At 35.7% G+C, this 26,509-nt stretch overlaps 1 protein-coding gene across 1 annotated transcript in view; it reads left to right on the forward strand.

Annotated features, from left to right (window-relative positions):
* The window catches only part of nell2 (neural EGFL like 2), a 114,799-nt gene that overhangs the window by 24,128 nt on the left and 64,162 nt on the right, over positions 1 to 26,509 (forward strand). The window contains 7 exon segments of the mRNA NM_001097285.1: positions 5,100 to 5,250; positions 15,243 to 15,416; positions 15,505 to 15,601; positions 16,858 to 16,930; positions 17,039 to 17,121; positions 20,941 to 21,069; positions 23,080 to 23,182. Coding sequence (NP_001090754.1) covers positions 5,100 to 5,250; positions 15,243 to 15,416; positions 15,505 to 15,601; positions 16,858 to 16,930; positions 17,039 to 17,121; positions 20,941 to 21,069; positions 23,080 to 23,182 — 810 coding nt within the window.

Raw genomic sequence — 26,509 nt, forward strand, 5'->3', positions numbered from 1 at the left:
TGACTAAATTACAAATAAAACCATTAAACCCCCAAATCAACCCTGTAAATCAATTCCTGTACCTTCTAATCAATGGGGAAATCAACCTTATACATGGTTATAATAAATGCAGTTCATAGGCCAAATAGAACAATTCATTTAGCAGTATAGTGATTTCCTTAATTGATGATTAGTGGGAGGGGGAGGGGGGAGAAAGTTAGGAAGAAAACATTCTGCTCCAGTATATCTATAATATAAATAAGGGTGGGAAATTATTAATTGTTTTGATTTACAGGGTTGATTTGATGGCTTAATGGTTTTATTTGTAATTTAGTCATTAGTTATTTTAACAATTGGTCTTTTTTAATCATTAATTAATAAAAGTTACATTTTATGGCGTAAACACAGAGACTTAGCACATAGCACTTTAAGAAGATAATACGACAAAGCTGAGTTATATTTATGTACTTATTGTACAGCGCTGTGGAATATGTTGGCGCTTTATAAATAAATGTTAATAATAATAATAATATATGCAGCATTATATAGCATTTTAAAAATAGAAAAACAGTGGCAAAGGAAAATGTTCCTGACTGGTTCCAAAATCTACATCTTTGCATACCTGAGCAATCTTATAGTCTTCTAGGCGATCTTTGCAACAGTAAAAGATAAGGGTCTTCATTAATTACTGATTCATATACTGAAGAATTAATATGATGACAATTTATTGGTTATACAAAAAATATTTTTTGACTCCCCATCTTTAGTACCCCTAGTTATTCCTTACTAGGTTTATGTTTATACCTTTACCTGCGAATTCAGGTTGAGGAATTTGTATGCTTTAAAACAGAGTTTACTAAGAACTAAACAAAACAGATGCTGAGGATTTAGTGTAGACTTTGGAAGAAGTTAGGACAGCTAGGAATTAGAGTTCTGCATGAAACCTTACCTTACTCACACTTTGATCTCTGGGTCTAACATGCTCGTTGAAGGAATATATTTTTCATTAAGTAATTCCGCTGAGCTTTTAGCATCAATGCAGGATACTTTGTTCAAGAATTTATTTTTACTGGAAAGTCACACTCCTTTGTTCCTTATTTACTCCCCATGGAGAACTGAAAGCTTATTTCACATCCTTGTTTCTATCCACTTTTTCTTTGTGTATAGTAAGATCCTTAGGCATTTGGATTCTCTTTAATATCAGTCTTCACTAGTTATATAGGTTATGTTTTTTCCATTTAAATATGTAAACTGCATAAAAAATATTTTCAAATAAATGCTGCAATAATTATCATAGTCTACATGATTATGAGACTTATATTTTGGTTATTATTATGAACATGTTAGTCTCACTAAACCCTCTGTTTTTTGTTTAATGGAAATACTAAGAAGAAATGATGTCCCTTTGGATATGGTTTGGTTTTCTTTTTCATCTCCACTAATGTTTTAACAGGCATTGGGTTGTCGGTGAAAGCCACTACTTTTCCCTTAAAAACTCCCTTAACACTGCCTTCTTATTAATCTTATACAATTTTATGACTAGGCTGCACACCCTAACATAGCATATCATGTATTACATTATTGGGACTATGGCTTTTACACCATGGTGTTTCCCAGTTCTATTAAATTAAAGTCCTCATTAGCACTTTCTATTAGAATGTCCTACATGGACAGCTGCCATTCTGAAATATATATCTTCAAGAGGTATTTGTGGGTACCAGGTGATCTTCAGCTCTTCACATTAAGGTTGCTAGCAAATGATCTCCAGGAGTGGTTTAGTCTTGATTGCTGCTGCAAGTAGAGAAATCAAATTGCCATGGGAACCATATCTTATAGAGGACTTAATATAAGTGTATACATGTACATGAATGCATGTATGTAAAAACATGGTCTCCAATACTAATTCTAAAAAAGAAAGTAAATATAATGTTTCAGTCAACCTTAAATTTATTCTACAAAATCCTATGAGTTCAAGCTGTATTTTTACATAGTCTAGTTGGCAGTCTGTGTGTTAAATGCAAGATCTGTTCTATGCTTTAAACCAGTTTTAGTTTAACAGATTTCTGCCTCTTCGACACTGACTTCTCCAAGGGTTTTGTGTCATTTAACAACAAATCTAAAATGATCATATAATGGTTTTTATATACAGGTATAAGACCCGTTATCCAGACCAAGTGTATTCCAGATAAGGGGTCTTTCTGTAATTTGGATCTCCATACCTTAAGTCTATTAAAAAATTAAACCATTAATTAAACACAATAGGATTGTTTTGCACCCAATAAGGATTATTTATATCTTAGTTGGGATCAATTACAAGGTATTGTTTTATTACTACAGAGAAAAAGGAAATCAATTTTAAAATTCTGAATTATTTGATTAAAATGAAGTCTATGGGAGACAGGCTTTCCGTAATTCTGAGCTTTCTGGATAATGGGTTTCCAGATAAGGGGTACCTTTAAAGGTTAGTCCTCTAACTGAAGATATAAATGCCAGTTTGGGTAGGGCAGTACTGTTGTGGGCATCATTACAAGTTACAATAACATAGAGGCAAATATTAATATATAATATGATATAGTATAATATGCTTGTCTGCAGAAACATAAACTATGGGTAAATTCAGTCAAGTTAAAAGTGCAATGGCATCACTAATTGTGAACACAAAAAGGGGAAGTTTATCAGGTTATGAATTAAATGCATTTTGATAAATATTGTTGTGTATAGTATGTCCATCTAAATGGCAGTCCTTGCTTTCGGAGAAGCAGCATCACACATCTTTGGTGTGAGAATGACTTGAAAAATAATTGTCTATCAATGTCATCAATGTGAATAAATGGAACTAGTGTTAATTCCGAAACATGAGATCCTTATTAAAGGAGACATATTCTATAAAAATTTAGAATGTACCAGTGAATTATACTCCTCTAGATATAGAAGGATTGTGCTAAAAAAAAGTTTTGTTTTGGACTGATTTATTGAGAAATTCCACCAAAACCCCACGAGTCCTGCCCATCTGTTGAACTTTCTGCTGGCTGAATTATCTGGATGTGCTGAGGAGCCGGCAGCCCTTAGTACACTGCATTGTAGGATAGGAACCAATCAGCAGCTAGGTTGACCGGATAGGGAACTGAAGCCTGTCTTTGCTTGTGTGACTGCAGGGCTGTGATTGGCTTTCCCCCTCCTACTGTGCTTCTGGCAGGGACCGTTAGGACACGCCCACTCTTCATTTGAAACAAGGACAGAGAAGTGATAGGATCTATAGGGAGCTCCAATAAAGGGGCCATTTTTACATATAGGATTAATTTTTAGCACAAAGGGAAAGCAGCACCATATATTATTCATAATTGCCTACAAAATTAGGGTTTTTAGGGTCTATTTGTTTGTTCAGCATGGAAACAATCCTCAATATGTAATGTAACAGGGGTATGGGGGGGGGGGTACCTCACAATGCACTATTACCCTCTACTGTTGTACTCCAGACCTGGTCAAAGGGCCTTACTTCCAGCAACTTCCAGTAGGCACATGTTATACCAGATTGTTTCCTCTCAGGTGGGCCCTGGCTAATTGTGGAGGATGGGTTAACCACACTGATAATGCACACCACATTCAGTCTCTCAAAGAACTTTGAGCACCAGTGGTTGCTGAAATAGTTGAACAATTTATTGATGAATATCTTACAATCTCCTATGTGGGTGTGCTCACTTTAGAATACAGAACTAAATAGCAAGTGCCTAAATGTCTTCTTACACATTTCATACTCACACTATATCTCACACAGCTGTTGCAAACACAGAGGTATTATAGCCTGCCTTTTGATGAACAATCTCCATCACTACAGAGGTAAATTACTACAGGAATCTTCCTATTCCATGACTTAACTGCTTGGGTCCCTATAATGGCAGCATTGACACAGCAGGGTAGTAAACCTGACTAATCTCCTTGTTGGAGCCTCGAACTGCTCACTAACTTCTCCTAAACCTATATTTAACTCCTAGAGTGAACTATTACAAAATCTATCCCAGCACTTCTCCTATACTTGGCCTACCTCCACCCAGGCCCTCTGGAGCACACCTCACACACTTTTTACCCTCTTACAGTAATTACAGGCATAAAGTTATACCAGTTGCAGTAACCCATGGCAACTAATAAGGTTTTTGCTTGTAAACTGGTAACTAATAAATGCTTCCTGCTGATTGGTTGCTATTGTTGGTTAACCCTGTAGCAAATGTTGCACCTTTTATTAACCAGTAAATGCTTCCTGCTGATTGGTTGCTATTGGTGGTTAACCCTGTAGCAAATGTTGCACCTTTTATTACATAACCCAATTAGTCCCATTAAAAATTCATATTGAAATACTAGAATTTTTAATGACTGTAATGAAAGAGAGTGTAGGATGGTTTTGATGTACTTGGCATGGTTAAGTATCTTCCAAACAATACGGAACATTGAATTTGCTATGTTTAAACAATTCCTTTTTCGTTTGGGGAGGATGAGTAGATTTTTGCACAACATTTATTAAATGCCCATCAAAAAATTAGTAAGTGTGATTATAAATACACCTTGTCCACTTTTGATTGATTCCAGCAACACCCAAATCTACAGTTTCTGAAACTCGCTAACATGCAGAGGAGAGGAGTTTTGATGGCTTTTTCAAATTTGCATCTAAACTAGTGCACAGACAGCCCTGCAGCTATTGCACATGCATATTACAAGAGAAGTAGCAATCTTTGCATCTTTAATTACATAACCTCAAAAAGCCTGAACTGTGTGCTGTTGTGGTAAATAGGTGAATGGCTACATTGCACTGATCTGGTTATTTGTAACTTGAGCTGATCAATAACACAGCAAAGAAATCTGTAGTGCAACCACTTCCACTGATTACCTAAGAATGTGTATAGGCTCCAAATACTGTACATATTTACAAAAAGATATAGCATCAGATACAGGTACATTTGGTGGTATTACAGTGCACCTCTTCCAGTTGCCAAATGTTTCCACATATACATGGCCATACTAGATCAGTTTTGTTGTACATATTATTCTAAAGGCTGAATGCCAGAGTGGTATGGGCATTCTGAATAAACCATGACACCTATCAAAATATAATTTCACTTGTTTTTTAGATACATCCAGAAGCATAAAAGCCTCAGCAGAAACTGCAGAAAGAATTTTCACGAAGCTGAGAAATAAACATGAATTCACAATTTTGGTGACTTTAAAGCAGGCCATGTTAAATTCAGGCGTTATTCTTTCTATCCACCATGCAGATCACAGGTAAGCGCATGATTTGATTGTATCTATACCTTATGGAGAAAAATACAACTTTTAACTGTTTAAAGACTGAGGATATTAAATACAATTTTAGCCAATAAATATAGTTTTTAACTACTGACATTTCTACTGTTTGTACTTAGTAAATTATCTACACAGGTTATATGATGTTAGGTATTTTCAGTAATGAATGCTATAGAAGGAAATGTATTTTAACTTTAGGTCATTAGTGTACATACTAATAGGTGTATTTAGATGTGGTTGAGGTGCAGGATGTTCCAAGGTGTAGCTGACAATACCTAGAAGGCAAAACAGACAGTTGTAGATAAAGTATAGCCACACAACAGCTTATACCCCTGTGCTAAGAACAAACAGCGGGTAGTTTTGCTTTAGAAGTATCTAAACTTTAGTTCAACTCTCAAAATGTAGAACTTGTTAGAAACAACTGCTGTTACTGTATACCCAATATGTAAGATTTTTTTCATGTGAAGAGTTAAAATACCAGTAATGTTCAATTTTATATGGGAAAGGTTTCATTTCTGTGTAAAAACTAAATCAGCCTTTGTGTTTTTTACTGTGTCCATTAGGGATGCAAAAAACCCACGTTTTTGGGTTCGTCTGAACCCCCGAACCCACCCCGATGGATTGGGCCGAATAACGAACTGAATCCGAATCCTAATTAGCATATGCTAATTAGGATGGGGAAGGGTTCATTTCCCCCCTAACATTTAACCCTTCCGAATGCTAATTAGCAAATGGTAATTTATACTAATTCGGATTCGGTTCGGCGAAGAGCAAGGATTCGGACGAAACCGAATACTTTGAAAAAAGGCTGGATTCGGCCTGAATCCCAAACTGAATCCAGGATTCGGTGCATCCCTAGTGTCCATATATGTCTTATACCCCAGATTGAGTCTGAATGGCTGCTTCCATATCTGCACAAAATGTTATTTATACAGACTGCAGCAGAACTTCAGAAACAAATACATGATTTTTAGCAGTGTGGTGTAACAGTACATTATATTTGAATGCTTACAAAACTCTTTTAATGTTTTGGATCTGCTAGTTTGGTGTTACATAGCAGCTGTTAAAATCTGGTGCATAAGTTGCTGGCAAAGCTTTAAGCACTGCTATGGGGAAACATGTTAAAACTAAACTACTTAATTTAATTAGAAAAACTGTAAAAAAAAAAGAACAATAGAAAACACTATTTAGAGCCAGATTTATGATTGCTCCAGCCTTTTGGGGGGAAGGGCGACATTGTGGAGTCAGGGAAATAATAATAATGGCGTATGCACACAGACAGTGCATCTGCCATGTTGATGACACTTGTGGAGAGATCGTAGAGATCGTATTTATTAATCCAAATGTAATTGAATGTGGTACTTTTGAGGAAAGAACAATTAACGATTTGATCAAGCAAAGGAATGTGTATACGATGGCCAAAATACATTAGTAAAGGCTTGAGTTGTCCTTTAAAGTTAAAGGCTTCTCAGTTGGTGTATGCTTTCTGTGACTGCATAGGGTTTTACTGTGGCTGCATAGGGCTTTTCTGTAGCATATAGATGTAGTCATAGTGGGAATTATGTCCAAGACGAAACCACTCCGTTTCAAACTTATTATGATAATGAACAGTGGTTTAATGAATTCCTCTTTGAATCATGCAGTTCCACAGAGTAGTATGGGCTTCATTTTAGACTGTTGATCATACTACTGCATACTGCTTTTGGGAAAAGAAGGACTAGTACTAAATATTTAGCTTTTCCAAATGTCAGACCTGGCTGTACCAGTCCTGAGAGAGGAGAGAGTGTAGGTTTTGTTGAAGGAGGCTAATAATGTGGTGCTCTCTCTTGAAACAATACAGAAATATATGGCAGGTGCTAAGCCTCATTAAGCCATCAGCATTTCCTGTTTATGAAAATGCCTGGGGATGTACAGCCTAGGCTCATACTATGTGCACATCCAGATTGCATAAAGCATCACGCATTGCCCTGCACAATTCATTTTTGACGAACTCTGTGAATCAGAATGTTAAGAGCTATGTGTTTTTTTTATGTCATGCAGTGTAGCACCTACTTCTTTATATTATTATGGTACAACTGCGTGAATATTATAATGCTATACAAGGTCAGTACATGTGAGCCCAGCTAAACTTTTTGTTTAAAGAATTTACTTATTCACATATTTGATTCACTTTATTCACCTCTGGTGTTAAGAAATAGAAGAGACCGACAGGCAATAGAATAAAAATTTTTACAGATATTTAGAGAAGCAGTCTCACTGTTAAGAGGCATCAGATGCCTATGAGTGTGATACCTGCTGGCTCATCACAAGACTATGCAAAGTATTTTCAAAAGTAGTACTGGGAAAACCAGTGGGATTCCCAGCAGTTTGTTAAATTCCCAATTTATTGACATGTTTCTTGACAGTTAGAAAAGTGGTATAACAAATGTATACATTAATGTAAACATTAGCTCACGGCATTTATACAATTAACAGGTGGTATCTTATGGCTACATTTGTCAGTTCCTCAGCTCATTAACCAAGCCCTGTTTGCATAACTAACTTTTAAACCAACACAAGAATATGACTTTTCCAGACCATTTAAAGGCTTGCCAATAGACTTTAAGTAAGGTTCATTAAAAACAGCCATAGGTACTTCCTATTAGAAACACCACTGCATGTAGTCTCATGTCATTGGGGCAACCCCTGTCTACCACTGGAACATCATGGTGGTCCTGCCCTAAAAACTGTGTACCTGATCATCCTTCATGATTGGGAAGGGATTATTAAGAGAAAAACTAATACGAAACCCTGCACGTGGATGTAAAGAGTGCTCAGGCTCCCCCCATGGTCCTATATCTCAAAAGGGTGTGGTTTAGTAGTAGGTAAAAATGAAGGTGCTACCTAATGAAAACCATCCTTCACAGAGAGGCTGTCATAGCACAAGGCCATATGTGCTATGGCTCTAAGGGCATGTAGTTTTATTGCTAAAAATATGGTGGCAATGAAATATGTAAAATATTAATCTACTGTATGTGAAATTGTTATAGTGTATCACTGAGTCTAGGGAATTGTTAATGTCAGCATAACATATTCTAAAACCATTAATGTAATTACCACCCAGTGATTCTAATGAATCTTATATTACTAACAGATTTTTAGTGAACAAGCTCAGCTTTCATGTTACAAATATGGCAATTAAAATGTCCTTTACCAGTTACACAACAGATGATTAAATGATTCAGATATGCGCACACTCAAGATACCTCTCAGGCAATAAGATATAATATATCTATGTAGTTGCATAACTTTAAGCAGTTAATAACAAAATGATATGTTGCAGTGGGTTGGGTCTCAGAGTGATACACATGAGTCTCCCACAATAAAGGCAGGTATTAATTTACATCCCCAGTTTAGAATTGGTATTTGAAACTGTAGGCACTAATAGAAGATAGCAGAAGATACTACTCAACCTTTATTTTTTAGCCCCAGAATACAACATCATATATGCTGTATATATATATACGCTACACCCTCATTCCCATCAGTGCACCTAAATCACACACAGTAAGGGGCTGATTTACTAACCCACGAATCCGACCCGAATTGGAAAAGTTCCGACTTGAAAACGAACATTTTGCGACTTTTTCGTATGTTTTGCGATTTTTTCGGATTCTGTACAAATTTTTCGTTACCAATACGATTTTTGCGTAAAAACGCGAGTTTTTCGTATCCATTACGAAAGTTGCGTAAAAAGTTGCGCATTTTGCGTAGCGTTAAAACTTACGCGAAAAGTTGCGCATTTTTCGTAGCGTTAAAACTTAACGCTACGAAAAATGCGCAACTTTTCGCGTAAGTTTTAACGCTACGCAAAATGCGCAACTTTTTACGCAACTTTCGTAATGGATAGGAAAACTCGCGTTTTTACGCAAAAATCGTATTGGATCCGAAAAATTCGTAAAGAATCCGAAAAAATCGCAAAACATACGAAAAAATCGCAAAGTACCGATCGTTACGAAAAAAACGCAATCGGACTCCATTCGACCCGTTCGTGGGTAAGTAAATCAGCCCCTTAGTGTTTATAAATTAGGGTTACAAGATCTCTTAAAAATTTGGGCTCATTTCTTGAAATGCATGTTGCAAGACCACACTGATTTCATTAAAATTATATTGCAATCAGTGCAGCCCTTCCAGCTGGATTTTCTAAACACGTCCCTGAATTTTCAAGTGATCTGGTAACCCTATCATATATAAACCCCATTGCCTAAAAATTACCTAAACCTATGCAAACTGACATATATCACAAAGAATAAATTCTCTTGCTTCCCAGTGTAACACAATTAACTAGATTTTTGCTGAGTATAGGACCTGTTATCCAGAATGCTTGGGACCTGGGGTTTTCTGGATAAGGGATCTTTCTGTAATTTGGATCACCTTACCGTAAATATACTAAAACATCATTTAAACATCAAATAAACCCAATAGGAAAGTTTTGCCTCCAACAAAAATGTTTTATAGCTTAGTATAAGCTCCTGTTTTATTACTGCAGGGAAAAAGGAAATCTTTAAATCAGAATTATTTGCTTATAATGTAATCTATGGGAAATGACTTTCCTTAATTTGGAATTTTCTGGATAACAGGTTTTCAGATAACAGACCCCATACCTGTATTACTATTGTAGGCCCTTGGGTTTACATTATTTACTGACTACCTCTCCTTTTTTCACTCATTATTCAGTAGCTGATAGAGTTTCATATTCTGTCCTCTGACTCGGACATACAGTAATGTAAATATAACCACTTTATTATTTATGTGTGAAGATAACCTGATAGATCATGGCATCTAAACATGTAGTAAGTGTGTACTGACACCTATAAACCCAGGGATGTAGGTGCATAAAGGCAGAGAAAGGCAAGGTACACCATTCTTAACCTAAGGTCTCTAATGGCCCCCTCCCCCTGAATATATCATTTAAAGCTTTTCATGGGACAACATACTTTTACTGGCCTTCCAATGAAATACTGTTATTTACCCTTACACCCCATACTGTTTATTACCCTCACACACCATATCCATTTTTAATGTTTTCTTGTTTTTGCTACTGACATTAATAGTCTCAAACATTCTGGTCAGGGGTGGATATAATTACTGTAACTTTACTCTATGATGTTAATTAAATAAATGGTCTTAAATGTGCTACTTGTCTGGCAACCAACAGCAACCAATCAGCTGGTAGAATTTATTGGTCCGCTGATTGGTTGCTATGGGTTACTAGATTTGGGCAATAATTGAACTTTTTATTATTATTTTTATTACCCTATATATTTTTTTATTAATAACTCTTTAAAACATTATAGTGTATACAGCAGCGGTATATAGTCAGAGACACACCATGGACTTAAAAAGTGTAAGCATTGTAAGTGAGGACAGAGCAAAGGTACATCAGAAGTCTTTTATCAGTCTTTTATTTAGAAAGCACAATGAAAATCAGAATTGAATAAAGCCTGCTTTACTTTCATACAAAGAGTTGAAGGCAGTTTATTTGATTCCTCTTTGATTATATGGAAGGTCTTTCAAGAGAGAAATAGAATTTTCACTGGACAGCACTTTTAATGTAAAGCGTGTTTTTCAATTACCTACATGTATTTTATCTCAGTTGGTTTGGAAGGAGGGCAAAGAGAACTTGCATCATGTTAGGGGGAGGTGGCTTTACAACCCATTCTGCAAAACATAAAACAGACTGATTTAGCATTGGGATATTGAATTTTACGTCTATCAGCGAGAACAGCAGTTGGAATTTAAACTCAGGAAAATAATGTTTTTATAAATCCAACATATTCATCTCTGTCAAAGGCAAACTTTGCCTTTGTATTTTTGGCTGCAACCATACAAATTTTATCATTTCAAATTCATGTCCAAATGTGAGTTGACTTTCTTTGTTGCCACATTAGCAGTAAGGATTATTTTGCCATGCAGTCTTTTTTTATTTGTTAATTTATATTTTACCATTGAGCAACAAGAATTAAAACTAGAAAGAGAAGTTTGAGAAGAAACTTCATGCTGGTTTGAAAAACGTGAAGTCACTGAATGAAATCTGATCTGTTGTTGGCTTGACCCACTTTTTCTAACCTTTGACCACAGTTACTGTATATAGTAAAAACCACTGTGCAAAGTTTGGGGACACTGGTTTTAATAGTGTCTGAATGGCAGCAATTTAAATTTCCCCACTGAAAGTCAACAAGTGACATCTGATTGGCAGTTGGTGGCCCCGCCCACTTTTTCTAACCTGGAACTGCAGTTACCCAGTGACTAATTCTGCAAACTTTAGGGACCCTAAGATTAATAGAAAGAACGGCAGCAGTTTAAATTTAAACCAATAAAAGTCAATAGGTAAGTTGTGATTGGTGTGTGAGCCCATTTTTTTTAACCTTGAGTCGAAGTCACCCAGTGACAAACACTGCGCACCCTGGCATAAATAGTGTGAGAATGACAGGATTTTAAATTTAAACCAATAAAAATCAATGGATGAAATCTGATTGGCTGTTAGTAGCTAAACCCACTTTTCTTATTTTTGAACTGATGTCCACCAGTGACCAACTTTGCAAAGTTTGGCATCAGTTTAAATATAAACCAATGAAATTTAATGGGTGGAAATGGATTGGCTGTTGGGACTCCGCCCACTTTTTGTAACCCTGAATACATGGTCAGCCAGTGACTGACTGTGCAAAGTTTGGGAACCCTGACATAGCGTGAGAAATAGCGTGAGAAAGGCAGCATTTTAAATTTTAACAAAAAAAATTCAATAGGTGAAGTCTGATTGGCTGTTGGTGGCTCCACCCACTTTTTAAAACCTAAAAATGCAGTCCCTAGTAAACCTGGTGTTAATACTGTGAGAATGGCAGCAGGTTGAAATTCCCCTTTGAAAATCAATAGGTAAAATCTGATTGGCTGTTCCCAGCTCTGCATCTGCATCCAACAACCATCCTATTTTCATTCAGGCTGACCCCATGGCTATGTGATTCAAGTTTGGGGAGTGTAGCCTCAAAGCTGTAAGAGTGGCAGCAGTTTGAAAGTCTTCCCTGTCAAAGTAAATGGGAAAATAGGGGTGTTCGGAGCGGCGCCACAAAGATACGGGGGGGCGGGATCGCTTAGAAAAGCACAAGAAACCTGCTCCACTATAGGGTGTAGAAATGTGGAGAGTTTGTAGGAGGAGTAGCATTTAGAAAATGGGGGGTGCTAAGAATAAGAAGAAGAAGAATAAGAAGAAAAAGCGGAAGAATAAGCTGAAGTCGAAGAACAGTATGTTGGGTTTTTCAACCCAATAACGTTGGAACTCAAAGCACAGGATTCAGTATTTTACAGAAAATAATCTAAATCTAATGTAAATAATATAGAATATGCTGAGCATGGATGTGTTGTTATGAAAAAGGATAGGGATTAAAAAAGTAGCAAGTAGTGAACTGTAAGGATAGAGAGTCAGATACATTTGATAGTTTAGGTCCCTAAATAATAATGTACATTTTAAAAAGGGCACTTACTGTAAGTCTTTGAATACAGAATATAGGCAAATGGGCATGTCAGCAGTGTGAGGAGGTGCTAAGAGAAAGTCAGCTGTTCTAGACGTTACTGAGAGATTCAGGAGGGTGGGATGGTAAATGTGACCATAAAAGGCCAGTTTATCAATGACTGAGATGAGAAATGTCGAGCTTGATTAAAAAAATCACAATATTCTTTCAGCTCAAGGTTTTTAGTTATTTAAAATTTTTCCTATATGTTTTCTGGAAATCTTTTTATTGCTCCACTAACTCCAGAATTCTCAAAATATCTAATTTTAAAGTTGTTTTGCAGTTAAAGGGAATATCCACCAGGACCGGGATTCAAAATAGGCCCTGGCATTTCAAGTAAACAGAGGCCCAAACAGCAACCCCCCCCTCCCCGCCAGCCTATTAAATAGAAAACAGTCCCCGTCAGAAAAAACATATTTGTAAAGCATCTTCAAAATATTTCATATAAGCTGTGATGCTAAAACTCTTTGCTATCTTCTCTGGCAAGGGATCGCCAATTCTACTTACTGTAAGATGTGCAGGAAGACAAACAAGGAAATTCAGGACTAATTCTGTACTGCTTATGGCATACGCCCTATGCCTTTCCACTCCAGCTTTCTATGCATTTTATTGATCTGATTGGCTGAATCTTGCCTGGAAATGACCAGGCAGACCCAGAAAATATTAGATGCAACTGTGCCTCATATGCGGCAAAGCGCATGCACAATTGTGTAATGTTGCCGAATTGGACACAGTTGTGGTAGGGGCAGTGCAATTGTGTTGATTGCATTCCTCATTAGCTACCACAATGACACTGAAATTCTAAGAAAAAATGTGCCATTGTGGAAATAAAACATGTCGATTATACTCAAATTGCACTTTGCTTTTTGCACTTGTGCCCTAATGTATATCAAAGGCCTTCAAAGTTCAATTTCAGATATTTTAGATATATCAGTTAATGTCCTCTTTAGAGCTCATCTTCAGTTAGTTTCCAACTGAAGATAAAAGCTAAAGCTTTAGGCTGTTGCACTCAGTATATAAAATATGGCATTTCTATCCATATTAATTTTTAGGGTTTAGTTCTTCTTTTACGACCTTCTAAATAGACTTCTAAACAAACGTGGCATCCCTTGTATTACAGGCTGTCTAAAATGGGTAAAAAGGGTAAATACCAAACACATACACACACAAACACATATATGAAATATTAATACATAAAAAACTAGATGTAAAATATTTGTTCCAAATTATCTAAATTTAACATATATTGTTGCATATATTGTTTTCATGTAGTCGTTTATTGTGAATTGGTTCCCTAAATTTTTAGCAGAAGGTCATATATCAGTGATGTTATGTGTTTAATTTTATTGGTGTCACTCTGAGTCTTGTGTGTTTGGTTCCATGTCACATATACATAAACTCTGTTCTACTCTAATCTTGAGGGTGGTCCAGTTAGAACTGAAACATGTTTGATAAATCAGGTTTTAAATGCCAAACCCATTAAACATAACTCATATTAAAGATCTGAAATCAATTTACAAAATAGAACTTCAGGTGTGTAGAAATAAGAGATGCTCTATCTCTCAGATAGGTTACAGTAATAATCATCAGTGTCATGACAGGGTTCTATATATAAATATTGCAACCTACTTTGATAAGTTTTCTGAGTAATGTAGCACTAAATGTCAAAATGTATTATACCTCTATTCCTGGTGGCGCTGTCACTTTGTGTGTATATGGGTTAAGTAACATCTATAGGTAGTGATGAGTGAATCTGTCCCGTTTCGGTTTGCCGAAAAATTTGCTAGAACGACGAAAATGTCGTGCGTCAAAAAAAATTGTCGTCCGCGGCTATTCTTTTGTCGAATTTTTTCATCCGTTTCGCGAAACAATCCGCCAATGGCGAAACGTGGAAATTCACCGCAAATCCATGCCTGGCGAAACATTTCGCCCATCACTATCTATAGGTCCAAACCACCAAATGGCTGGTAAGGCAACCTCCACTGTCTATTTCCCTATGTTCATATACTAGACATTGGGCCAGATTTAATTTGATCAGAAAAGCTTATCTCCTAATTCAATTCCAGATTGTCCCATAGAGCCAGATGCAATTTAATTGCTGTTTATCACATAAAAACTCTGAAGTCTATGGGAGTAAAACGGAAAATACTGGACGTGAATTAAGAGAAAAGTTTTCTTATAATGATTTCTTAAAAATCTTTGGAAAGTTATTTGTCACTATGGATATTTCAGTGCTAGTCAAAATATTAGCCTTGTTTTGTGAACACTTGTGTGACTCTATATTTATCAACTAATACAAATCTATTTGTGCAAGTTCTTACGTATATTCTTTCCATTTATTACTGAACATTTGCTTGCATGAGCTGTTTTACTCAAGACTTTCCTAAGATGCCAGGCTAATTTTGCTATATTTTGTGTGTTTTGCAGATATTTGGAACTGGAAAGCAGTGGGCATAGAAATGAAGTCAGATTACATTACCGCTCAGGAAGCCATCGGTCCCAAACGGAAGTCTTCCCTTACATTTTGGCAGATGATAAATGGCATAGATTCTCAATAGCAATCAGTGCATCACATCTGGTTTTGCACATTGACTGTAACAAGTAAGTACACAATATGCTTATTCAATTGTATGCAAAATGTTATATCTACATAAATATAAAGTAGTAATTTTTCCACTGTGTCCAACAGGATTTATGAAAGAATTGTGGAAAAAACATTCATGGATGTACCACCAGGGACAGCATTATGGGTGGGACAGAGAAATAATGTGCATGGCTATTTTAAGGTAATAAACATATTGTGCTAGACAATATATTATATGTTTTATATGACTTTCTTTATTTCAAACACGCATAAAACACATTTAAAATAGAAGATATTGCATTCTGGTTGAATTGGCACCATTTTTGAGCTTTATATCTTAACCATTAAGGCTTAATGATATCAATGATTTCTTCGTTTTGATTTTAAATATAAGTTTGCTATATACAAATGTGGAATGAACAATTAGAAATATATTATGCAGGTTTCATTAAAGCATTTGGTTTGCATAACTTTAGCCTATATATATATATATATATATATATATATATATAAAAAAAATTCACGAAATGGCAAAAATGACCTTGCAAAACAATTTATTTTTACATGGGCGACAATTTTTTTGACCCAGGCGACAATTTTTTTGACCCAGGCAACAATTTTTTTGACACAGGCAAGTTTCTTTTTACCGCAGGCAACACATTTGAAACGCACAACGATTTTTCCCACTGTGAATTTTTGCACGAAAGTTCGCTGCAATTCCATGCCTGGTAAAAAATTCAGGCAGGAGTAAATGGGAACAGCAAAATTCAAGATAATAAGATATTCAGCAGGTTAATTGAAAATGGTGTGTAGAATCTGATTTCACTGGGTTTGAGTTGCTTTTTCACAATTGTAGTTATCAAGTTTTTTAAAGAGTTTTGAATAAATAAGGACACCTGTCCATCAAGTTCAAACTTTTATGCCTATATATAACCTGCCTAACTGCTAACTAATTGGCTGCATATTTTTACATCCCAGGTGCATGATCTTACATTTATCCACATTTAATCACATCTGCAGAGTTTTGTGTCAAATACAAACACTGATACATTGCTTATAATACCCTCCCCTAAGTCATTTATGAACAAGTTAAACAAAAGTGGACCCAGTACAGAACCCTGAGGGACGCCACTGAGAACCTTACTCCAAGTAGAGAATGTACCATTAACAACCACCCTCTGTACCCGATCCTGTAACCTGTGTGAACCTAATACTGCTATTGCAACTTTATGCATTTTCACTTTTTATTATTTGAGTGCATTAGTACATTATATTTTTTAGGGATATTTAATAAATCTGTTAAACAGGGAAGGCAACATTTGTTCGCCTTTTGGAGATATTTTGATTGGACTCATTATAACCTAGGTTTATAAAGAAAATATTGAATGACATGTATGACTATGAGGAGTTTAGCTAACAATGAAACAAAGTGCTCACATATCTTTTTCTTGTCTATAGGGTATAATGCAAGATTTACAAATAGTTGTCATGCCACAAGGGTTTATCTCACAGTGCCCTGATCTTAATCGCAGTAAGTATGTCATTTTCTGCTTTCATTAACAATAACTGATTTAAACACTAGTAAATTTTGTTTTAACAAATTGCCCTTCCCCCCCCTTTTTGCGAATTAATATTTCAGCATGCCCTACATGTAATGACTTCCATGGACTCGTGCAGAAAATTATGGAGCTACAAGACATATTGGCCAAGACATCAGCCAAGGTATTGTTCCACTATACTTAGCAATAAGAAGAGTGGCTTCACTGCAGGGATTCAGAAAGTAACATTGAAATAAAATATAATCAGTTTCTGCTATATAACATGTTCCTAAAATTTTATGTCTTTTATGTCTTAAATTAAGACAGATATAACTATAGCATAGAAACTACTAAGCAAAAAAGAGTATAAATTGTGTTTTTCTATCAAAAATACAGTTCTCAAAAAGACACTGCACTTTCTCTCAGATCTCATGGGGGACTGTGCAGACCCATCATGAGAGGTCCACAATCATGTCCCAATGTGGTCCTCATCTAATGTGATTTTCAAGCCTTCCAAATCAATATCTAAAGAAGCCCTGATCAGAAATCAATGTCAGAATCCTGAAGCACTTATATTGCCTAATGACAGCCCCTACTGGACCTAATTGTCAAGAAAAAGGGGCTGATCCATTCATTGTCAAGATTTGCATGAAGCTTGTTCTGCAATAAAAATGTATTATGGCTGTTTTGCATTGCATGCCATGGATTATGTGTCTGGACTTTAATTGTTAAAAGTTGGGGACTGTGAGGACTGAATGTTAAAATAAGGAATACTACAGAAATATACTCCCTCATTAAACTGTATCAAATCTGTAAGTATCTTACCTACCTTTATATGATTTGTGGCTGGAGTTTGACTTAAAAGTTTTCAGTAAACCCTATTCACTTTGCAGCGTTTTTTCCCAGTAAAACTTGAAAATCCTTATTAAATGTAAATAAAGTCAATTGTTTTGCTACAAAAGCTCTGGTACCTGTCCTATACGTGTAAGATACAGCACCTGTGACTAATGCTAGAAGAGTAAGCAGTTAAAATCAGAAGGATGCTTGACATGTAACATTATGTATAAATTCATTAGTGCTGTAGCAAATGGTTATTAAGATGTACACTGGGCTCAGATTGCCAATGCTGCAGAACTGACAACATTTCTCACAGCTTGAGTAAATGGCTTTCATGATCCCTCATTGCGCTTCATTTTTCCTGTTCTGAGATTAGAGTTATTATATCACCGTTGTAGATGATCATTGCAGTCAGCTCAGTTTTAAATTTAAATTGCAGCAGATGCCGAAAAAAAGAGATCTAAATGTTATATAAAAGGTGCACAACTTTTTTGTGTACACGATACACATTGTCCTTATTAAATATAACCCCTTTGGCTCTAAGGACACTGGTCACGCAAATAAAATAAAAGTTGTGTTATATATGCCACCCAAAAATGAATCAGGGGAGCACCTTACCTGCTAAAATCATTTGCTATGCATAGGAACACAGAATTGCAAACAAACATAGCTTGGTAAATCATATTGCTCAGCCCAGTGGAAAAGTACACTTGAGTGCTTCTGTATTTTAATATGCATTATTTAGAGGTTTTATACCTTCTACTGCTAGATCTCAGCTTAGTACAAGTTAGTATAATCTCTGTATTACGGGAAGACTGTCTCCCATAGACTCCATTTTCATCAAACATTTTACATTTTTTAAAATGATCTCCTTTTTCTCTGTAATAATAAGCATTCTGGATAACAGGTCCCATACCTGTGTGTGTGTGTGTATATATATATATATATATATATATATATAAGGACAGAGAGCCGCACGCACAAGGACTTAGCGATTAGTGAAATTTAGAGTACAGTTAGTACTGGAAACGTTGGATTTTTTCAAATAAATTTTTTCACTAATCGCTAAGTCCTTGTGCGTGCGGCTCTCTGTCCTTATATTTCCTCATTTTGCCAGCACCCAAGCCTGTGTAGGGTGTGCTCCACTCTCTCTTATATATATATATAGAAAATAATTATCTGTGGCCAGCACACCCTTCAATGTTTCATCAAAAATTTTTTTATTGTAGATATATTGTTAAAACCAACGTTTCGGTCCTTATTAGGACCTTTCTCAAGGATGGTCCTAATAAGGACCGAAACGTTGGTTTTAACAATATATCTACAATAAAAAAATTTTTGATGAAACATTGAAGGGTGTGCTGGCCACAGATAATTATTTTCTATACAGACATAATTTTGGTTATGCACCCCGCAGAATATTGAGCCTTGGAGTGCGGACACCATTTGTATTGATATATATATATATAATACACAAGAGCCATGAATATCCTGTAAATTATGTCCTTATAAACAGTGCTAAGTAATGTCATCAGTTATAATAGGTTCTTAGTGATGTCATTTCTGTCACATGACTCATTGGAACTTGTGTATTATAATAAATAATGTACCCCATGTTGTAAAATATGAGGATATTAAAAGTCACCTACTAGTTCCATGACCTGTATTCGGCCTCATGCCTTTATATGGTCATGGAACGCCTTTGTGAATTATAATAGTCTTATATTTTACAATACTTTATCACCATATATATTAAAATTAATATAAAAATTGTGTGTGTATGTGCATTTAGCTATATGTATATTATACATTTATACGGATACCCATATTCTCATTATTGCATAGACATATTAGCCATACAGAAAACTGTATTTGCTACATCTTACACGGCTACTAACTGCTCTTGCAAAGTGATATAAAATATTTGCAGATTGATGGCAAGAGACCAAGAGATTCAGTCCCGAGTGATTCAATGCATTTAGGGCATTTAGGATGATACAAAAATACACATAATTTTCTTGTAGCAAGATAAATGAAAAATAAACAAAATCTGAGAAAATAAGTTTGTGTGAGATAACTATGTTTCCAGTATAAAATATAGTCTTGGTACAGAAAGAGCTCATACATATTCATTCTCTTGCAGCTGAATAACAAATGATTAAATAAAATAGAACTGACGTAGGATACCTGCTTTTTAGTGCTGACTTCAGCAGAAAAATGATTAGAAATGGTGAGATCCATTGCTATTGTAGGCCCAATGGATAGATTTCTGAAACCGTTAAATTACTCATGCCTAAAGTCCCTGTCGCATCCCCAGCATATTTGTAAATTATTTCTCTGTTTAAATACAGCCAGTCAAAACACATTTTATTGCTCATCAGTTTTACTGTACTGTATGTGCACATCATTTATAGCACCATGTATATTAGCTATTAATAAGACATTTTATAATGTCCTGCTGAAAACAAATGGTTATGCTGGCACAGTAAAATTGAGATGTTTTGTGCAAAAATTGTAATTGTGGAGTACAGGATATGCTGCTTCAGAAGTTAAAATGTTGCTTATATTTCCATCATTAAAAACATCCACATAATGGAAACCCACACTATACACTTAAGGCATTTCATGGCTTTGCGCTACGACATCAGCAGCTACTACTGTTTCCCTATGAAGCCACATATTTAAATACACTTTCAAATTAATAGCAATGAAATAAACCCATACAAATATATAAACCTCACTGGATAGTTTTATATATCATTTACAATAGCAGGGCACCTTCCACTACCTATTAATACACCCCTGTTCAGTGAAGTGAACCAAAAAAGGACTATTGGGTTACAGCAGATGACGAGAGATCAGCAGAACAGCTGCCCACAGCAGCTACATACAGAGCAGTAGAAAGTAGATTACTAGTCAGCAAAGCTACCTAAACTTTAGTTTTGTACTGAATTGTACAAAATGTGTGTTCTTTATTGGAAACCCATTACAGACTAATAATTTATATCAGTGTTACTCATGTAGAAAAATCTTGTGGTGCTTTATTGTTCCATCAAATGTGTCATTCCTTTACCCTATTATTCCTGGATCATATGGAAGCTGGAAAACAATGTGGCATAACATTTTGTTCTCTCTTCTCTTCCCAATGTGTCAAATATGTTTTCAGCTGTCAAGAGCTGAGCAGAGGATGAATAGGTTGGATCAGTGCTATTGTGAGAGGTCTTGCACAGTAAAGGGCAACATCTACAGAGAGCTGGAATCTTGGATGGATGGATGCAAAAAATGTACATGCACGGTATGACGACCTGTCTATAAATATGTGTAGGGCTTCTTCACGATGTTCTTATGTAAGACACATAAAAAATGTCATTCCAGTTCTTTAAATCATGGATTTCCAACCTGTGGCCCTTAGTAGTTGCTGAACTGTAATTCAGCATTCTTGCAATTACAGTTCAACATGAGATCAAGTGCCTCAGTATGCTAAATTACCCCAATTTTTCATTACCAGTTGTAAATGGTATCCAAAAAATGTAATACAATATTTAATCCTTATGTCTGTTAATGCTGCAGAAATGTAGGAAGCATAATATCTTCCCTCAGGCAACAAAAGATATATTTATATTTTATAACTGGCATGAATTATTTATAAATGGTGCAGCTGGAAATATTTGAATGCCCGCGTAAAGAAATAGTTGGTATACTTTCTCTACACCCTGCCATTTTTTTAACCTTTCATATCATTAGTCCTAAAATATTTTCACTCAGTAGAGTGAGAAGGTCTTTCCTAATGTAACAGACAGGCAAACCATCCTGCACAGTTTGTGGCCAACATTATTGTCATACAGTTTGAACCATGCAGGGAAAATAGGCTTAACCACTCTCAGAGCCATACCTTACATATACTGTAGTTCCCAAAACCCTCTAATTGAAGCAAGGTGATTATCATGTCCGTTATCTAAACAAAACAATCTATAACCCACACTGCTGCACCCATGGGCAATAATAATGCAGTGTCTTTACAGTCACATACGCATCCTCTGAGGAAATCTTTTCCTACTCCTAAGGCAAATATCTTTTTCTGGGTCCCACCCAGGTAAAATATACAGTAAAGTTCTACCAGGGTTTTCTGTCATAATCACAGTTTCTGCCAAGTGCCAAAACAATAGGGCAGTGCTCAATGTATTCACCTCAGATGCAGGGATATTGTTTCCTTCTAATTCCTCATAATAGTTTCATATCTGTAAAATTGTGCTTGAAAAACATATAACAGCTACAGCAAAAGGAAGGAGACAGAAAATGTGATTATATTTATCCTTTCACTGTAACAAATGTTTGTAATTTCATTTGTTACAGACTGGAAAAGCCAATTTAAGTAACAAATGTCATTGCAACTTACAGTTTGTGCTTTATGTCTCAGTCTGTACACTCAGCATTAACCTCATCCATTTGCATTTTTCAATTCTACCAGTCAGCTGCTGGGTATTTTTTTGAATCCAATGAATTTGCCTTGAAATGTAAGATACATCTACCAATGCATAGGCCTCACAAATGAATCATTACACAATGTTCAATGCAACCTTAAACCATACAGCACCTGTTTGTAGATGAACTTGTTGGTTACTCACTAAGATTCAATGTACTATTTCTCTGCATGTTAATTCTAACTATTATTTGGAGGCAGGGAGCACTGACAATTACAGTGCCTTTCAGCAGCCCAGCGTAGCAAGGAAATAAGATATTGCTTTAACTTTCAGAGCTGCAGAAGCTTGTTAATAAAAATGGAAAATACGGAGACCTTAAGCATTAGTCTAGAGATTTTAAAGTACAGTCAGAACTGCAGTACCAGTATAGAGTTACAGTCTCTTTCTCAAAATTTTGATTTGAAGCTACATATACCCATAAGGATATTTCCAGCCAACCCATTAGTAATGTCACTGTACAGGCATGAGTGTGCGGTTCAGCACTTATGACATACGTTTTTTAGGTTTTATTTACCATTTAACAACACTGGCTCTCAGATATGTGAGGAGTAGAATTAGAGCTTGCTGCAGTGGTATTCCACCACTGTCTGTTCAGTTTTCAGTGGTGTATTTATCAAAGGATGTATTCTCACCTATTTCACCTGTGGCAAGCTCTAGAGACAAATATAAAATTTCTTTTCTTAACCATAACAAAAATATCTGAAATTAAAAGTTATAGTGGTTGACGTCAATTTCAGTTACCATTGTTATGTAAATACATGTATTTTGTTGTGAAATAAACATATTTATATAAAGACTATAATAGCACTGGTTTTATTTTACAGAATGGGACTGCTCAGTGTGAAACACTTACCTGTTCTGTGCCCAACTGTTTGAGTGGTTTTGCTCCTGCATATGTTCCTGGCAAATGCTGCAAAGAATGTCAACGTGAGTTTCTCTATATCTTTTTTGAAAATGCTTTTAGCTTGCACAAAAATAGTGGGACATGCTGTCCATTTAAACAAGACAGATTTTGATACCAGTGTTTACCAGATACTGGCTTTATTTTAAATTGTGGTGCTGAGTTCCTACCTGGATTTTGGTGTAGCTGGTACAGAGATGGGTTGAGATGAAGGTTGCAAATATATAGTACATTATCTGTGTGTGGCTGTATGCACACAATACTGTTAAGGTGCTTGTCTTGCACTTACTCTCACCATTTCATGTTGTTGTAGATGAAAAATACATGTGTAATGTGTAATGCATAATGCATGTGTAATGATACATTTTATGGCTCACTTACTTAGTCAAGTGAAGTGTGCAAAGGGCAAAATTCACTATGACTTTTATCTAAAATGCTGTAGCATTTTCCCACAATTGCAGAGTTATGCCAGAAAATTGTCTGGATGGCATAATGTCAGGCTCTTGTTTGTTTCAGAACAGAAGGTGGGACAATGCAAGAATGAGCAACAGATAGACAATGAATAGTATAATCACTGGGGGGAGACAACATTTTAGGTACACCCCCAGTGACTATAATCACTCACCCAAGACACTGGTCTCCTTTAAATGTTTGTGTATTCCTAGCTTTAGGGGCCCATTTATGATTGCACAAGGCATTGCTAAGGCAACCATAAAGGAAACCCTGCATGAGTTTACTAATCATGTGGGGTTTCATGCTGAAAAAAGCTTGGCAATCTTAGTTACAAAAGTCCATTTGGGCAAACTTACAAGTTTGCCAAGCTTTTTGTCAGCACAAAACCCAGTGTGATTAGGTATATATCCCTAAAAATGCAGGAATGGGCTATTCTTGAAATTACTTAACAGCAATAAAGCCAATTGTAGGAGTACAATGATCTAAGGTTAGGAAGACTGGTATCAATATTTCAAAGTGTGTCTCTGAAATTAAATACAACTGCCCTTATGAAATAAAAAACAATTATTTTTTAATTATTTTTTAATAATTATATAAGACTGATGCATATTACTAGTCTACTGTTGCACACACCTACATCTAATGCAGGGGGTAATAACTAGTAAAATATACACTTTGAATAATGATAGTAACAATATAATCTTTAAATGATGGGAGGCAAATGGGCCTAGGGTGGAGGGCTAAGTGAATACCTTATTAGTAATGAGCAATTTCAATCTATATTTGCCTTGAAAACATTCTGCTGTGTGACCCAATAACTTATAGTTATAAGACAGTACAACTGAAAATGTTCATATGTGAATTTCTAGTGGACTCTGTGGCAGTCCATTCATTATTCATTAAGTCTGTCTAAAGTGCCCATCTCTGCACCAAAGTGCCTTTTGTATATTTGATGTTTTGACTGGTGAAGCTTGTGTGATGAATGGGATTACTATGTGAACCTGGGTAATCTTGAGAGCCTAGACCCTAGACAACAATTTACTAAGTAAGGATAGCATTCAGGGGGTATCTGTGCTCATTTTGCCAATACATGATTAAGTATTTCAGAAACTTGTACAGCACTAAAAGTGATCCAATGAGTTGCATGGACTGATTCCACTTTTCAAAATAGGAACAGATATGTTTATAGAAGAGACATTAAACTGTCTTCCTACTAATACTGTAGGAACAGCACCAAAATAAATACTGCATTATTAGCTTGCAATTTCCCCTTCATATAGTAATAGATTTTTTTTAATTATTATCATTTACATTAACATTATGTAACATTTGGTGGCCAAACCTTTTTCCAATACTATTCTTTTTAAAGTAGGTAGTTTAATAAAGGCTGCTCCTCTTACTAAATCATTCAAAGAAGCATTCAGATTAGGATACGCAGGCTGTTAAAAAAAAACCTTCTTAGAAGCAAAGGAAATAAATTATTTAGGCTGCTGGTATATCCTATTTTTAGCCTTTTGCAAAAAATGAATTAGGTAGTGCCTGCTGCTTTAGAAAAAAGGGTTTGCTTAGAAAGATAAAGCTATAGAAATAGCCTTAATGGTTAGTAACTGTGTACAAATGTATAATTAAATCTATGGAAAACCCTGAAGAAGGTTAGTTATGAAAGTATGTAGCTTTCATTTTTTACTTGGTGGCAACACATTTTACAACTTTCAGAATTATATAGTGTATAGCTAACCTTTCTATATTCCATTTATATCATTTTTTTCTCTAAAGGTTTATCTGTACACTATACAAAGCATTCATCTTGTTGCTATGGAGTTAAAAAGAAAAGCAGTGCAGCGTGGAGAAAACAGATATTGCTAACACCACCCCCACAAAGCTATAGACATGAAACCATGCGATATCTCAAGGTGTAGTGCTTTTTCATATATCTCAAAAGAGGTCAAAACAAAAACAAGTTTCTGTGTCTTTCCATCTGCTTGATAGTAAATGCTAGATGATCAGCTAACTCTGTTTATGTAGTCAGTGTTTTTGCTAGTCTTTAGTTGCAGCTGTTGCTGGTCTACAACATTTATCATGCATCATACTTTACAGCATGCTGCGAGTTTTAGTCCAGCAACACCTGGGGTTCCCAAGGTTAAGTTGCAGCCATTTTGTGTTATAAAGAAACAGTGGGCCATTGCATAGTGCCTTTATATTCCTTCAGTGATCATAAATTAAGGTGGCTTGGTTGCATGCATTAAAGGAATTCAGATGAAATGAGGGAAGGATGGAAAGTGAGAATAGGTTATCGCTTATCATTATCAAGGGTAAGACTCACAATGACAAAATAGACTAATATATCACACAAAGCCCACCACTGTGGCAGTGGCAGTATGTTCCCCAGACAATGTATAACTGTTGCCAATGTACTTACACTTGTCACTTTTCCAATACGCCAGGTGCATTCCAAGGGCACTGGGAACTGTGAACAGAGATCTGAACTTCTAATAAATCTTTCTATACAAACCTAAACCTCTTGTTTTATGAAAACCTCTTATTTCCAGCAGAGTTTGTACCTACATCACTAATATAAGGGCACTGACCATACTGTTACCAACAATGCACACTGTTTTACAGAACCATATGCAATACCATAAGCAAAACCCAGTCACATCAGCAATAATGTTACAATAAAATAAATAATGGCATTTAAAGTTTACATGCCCCATATAATAAATGATTTTAAATAAGACTAAACTCAAAATAACCTCCCTGGAAACAGTGATTCTTTTTCATGATGTCCAGTGCCTCAAACAACTTCTGTATAAGATCCAGTAATTATCCCTGATAAAAAAAAATAAGTCACAGAACAGCTATTTATTTCAAGTTTAAAGACATGAAATATAAATCCAAGT

Source organism: Xenopus tropicalis, chromosome 3 (genome assembly GCF_000004195.4).
Source record: "Xenopus tropicalis strain Nigerian chromosome 3, UCB_Xtro_10.0, whole genome shotgun sequence".
NCBI classification, from domain to species: domain Eukaryota; kingdom Metazoa; phylum Chordata; class Amphibia; order Anura; family Pipidae; genus Xenopus; species Xenopus tropicalis.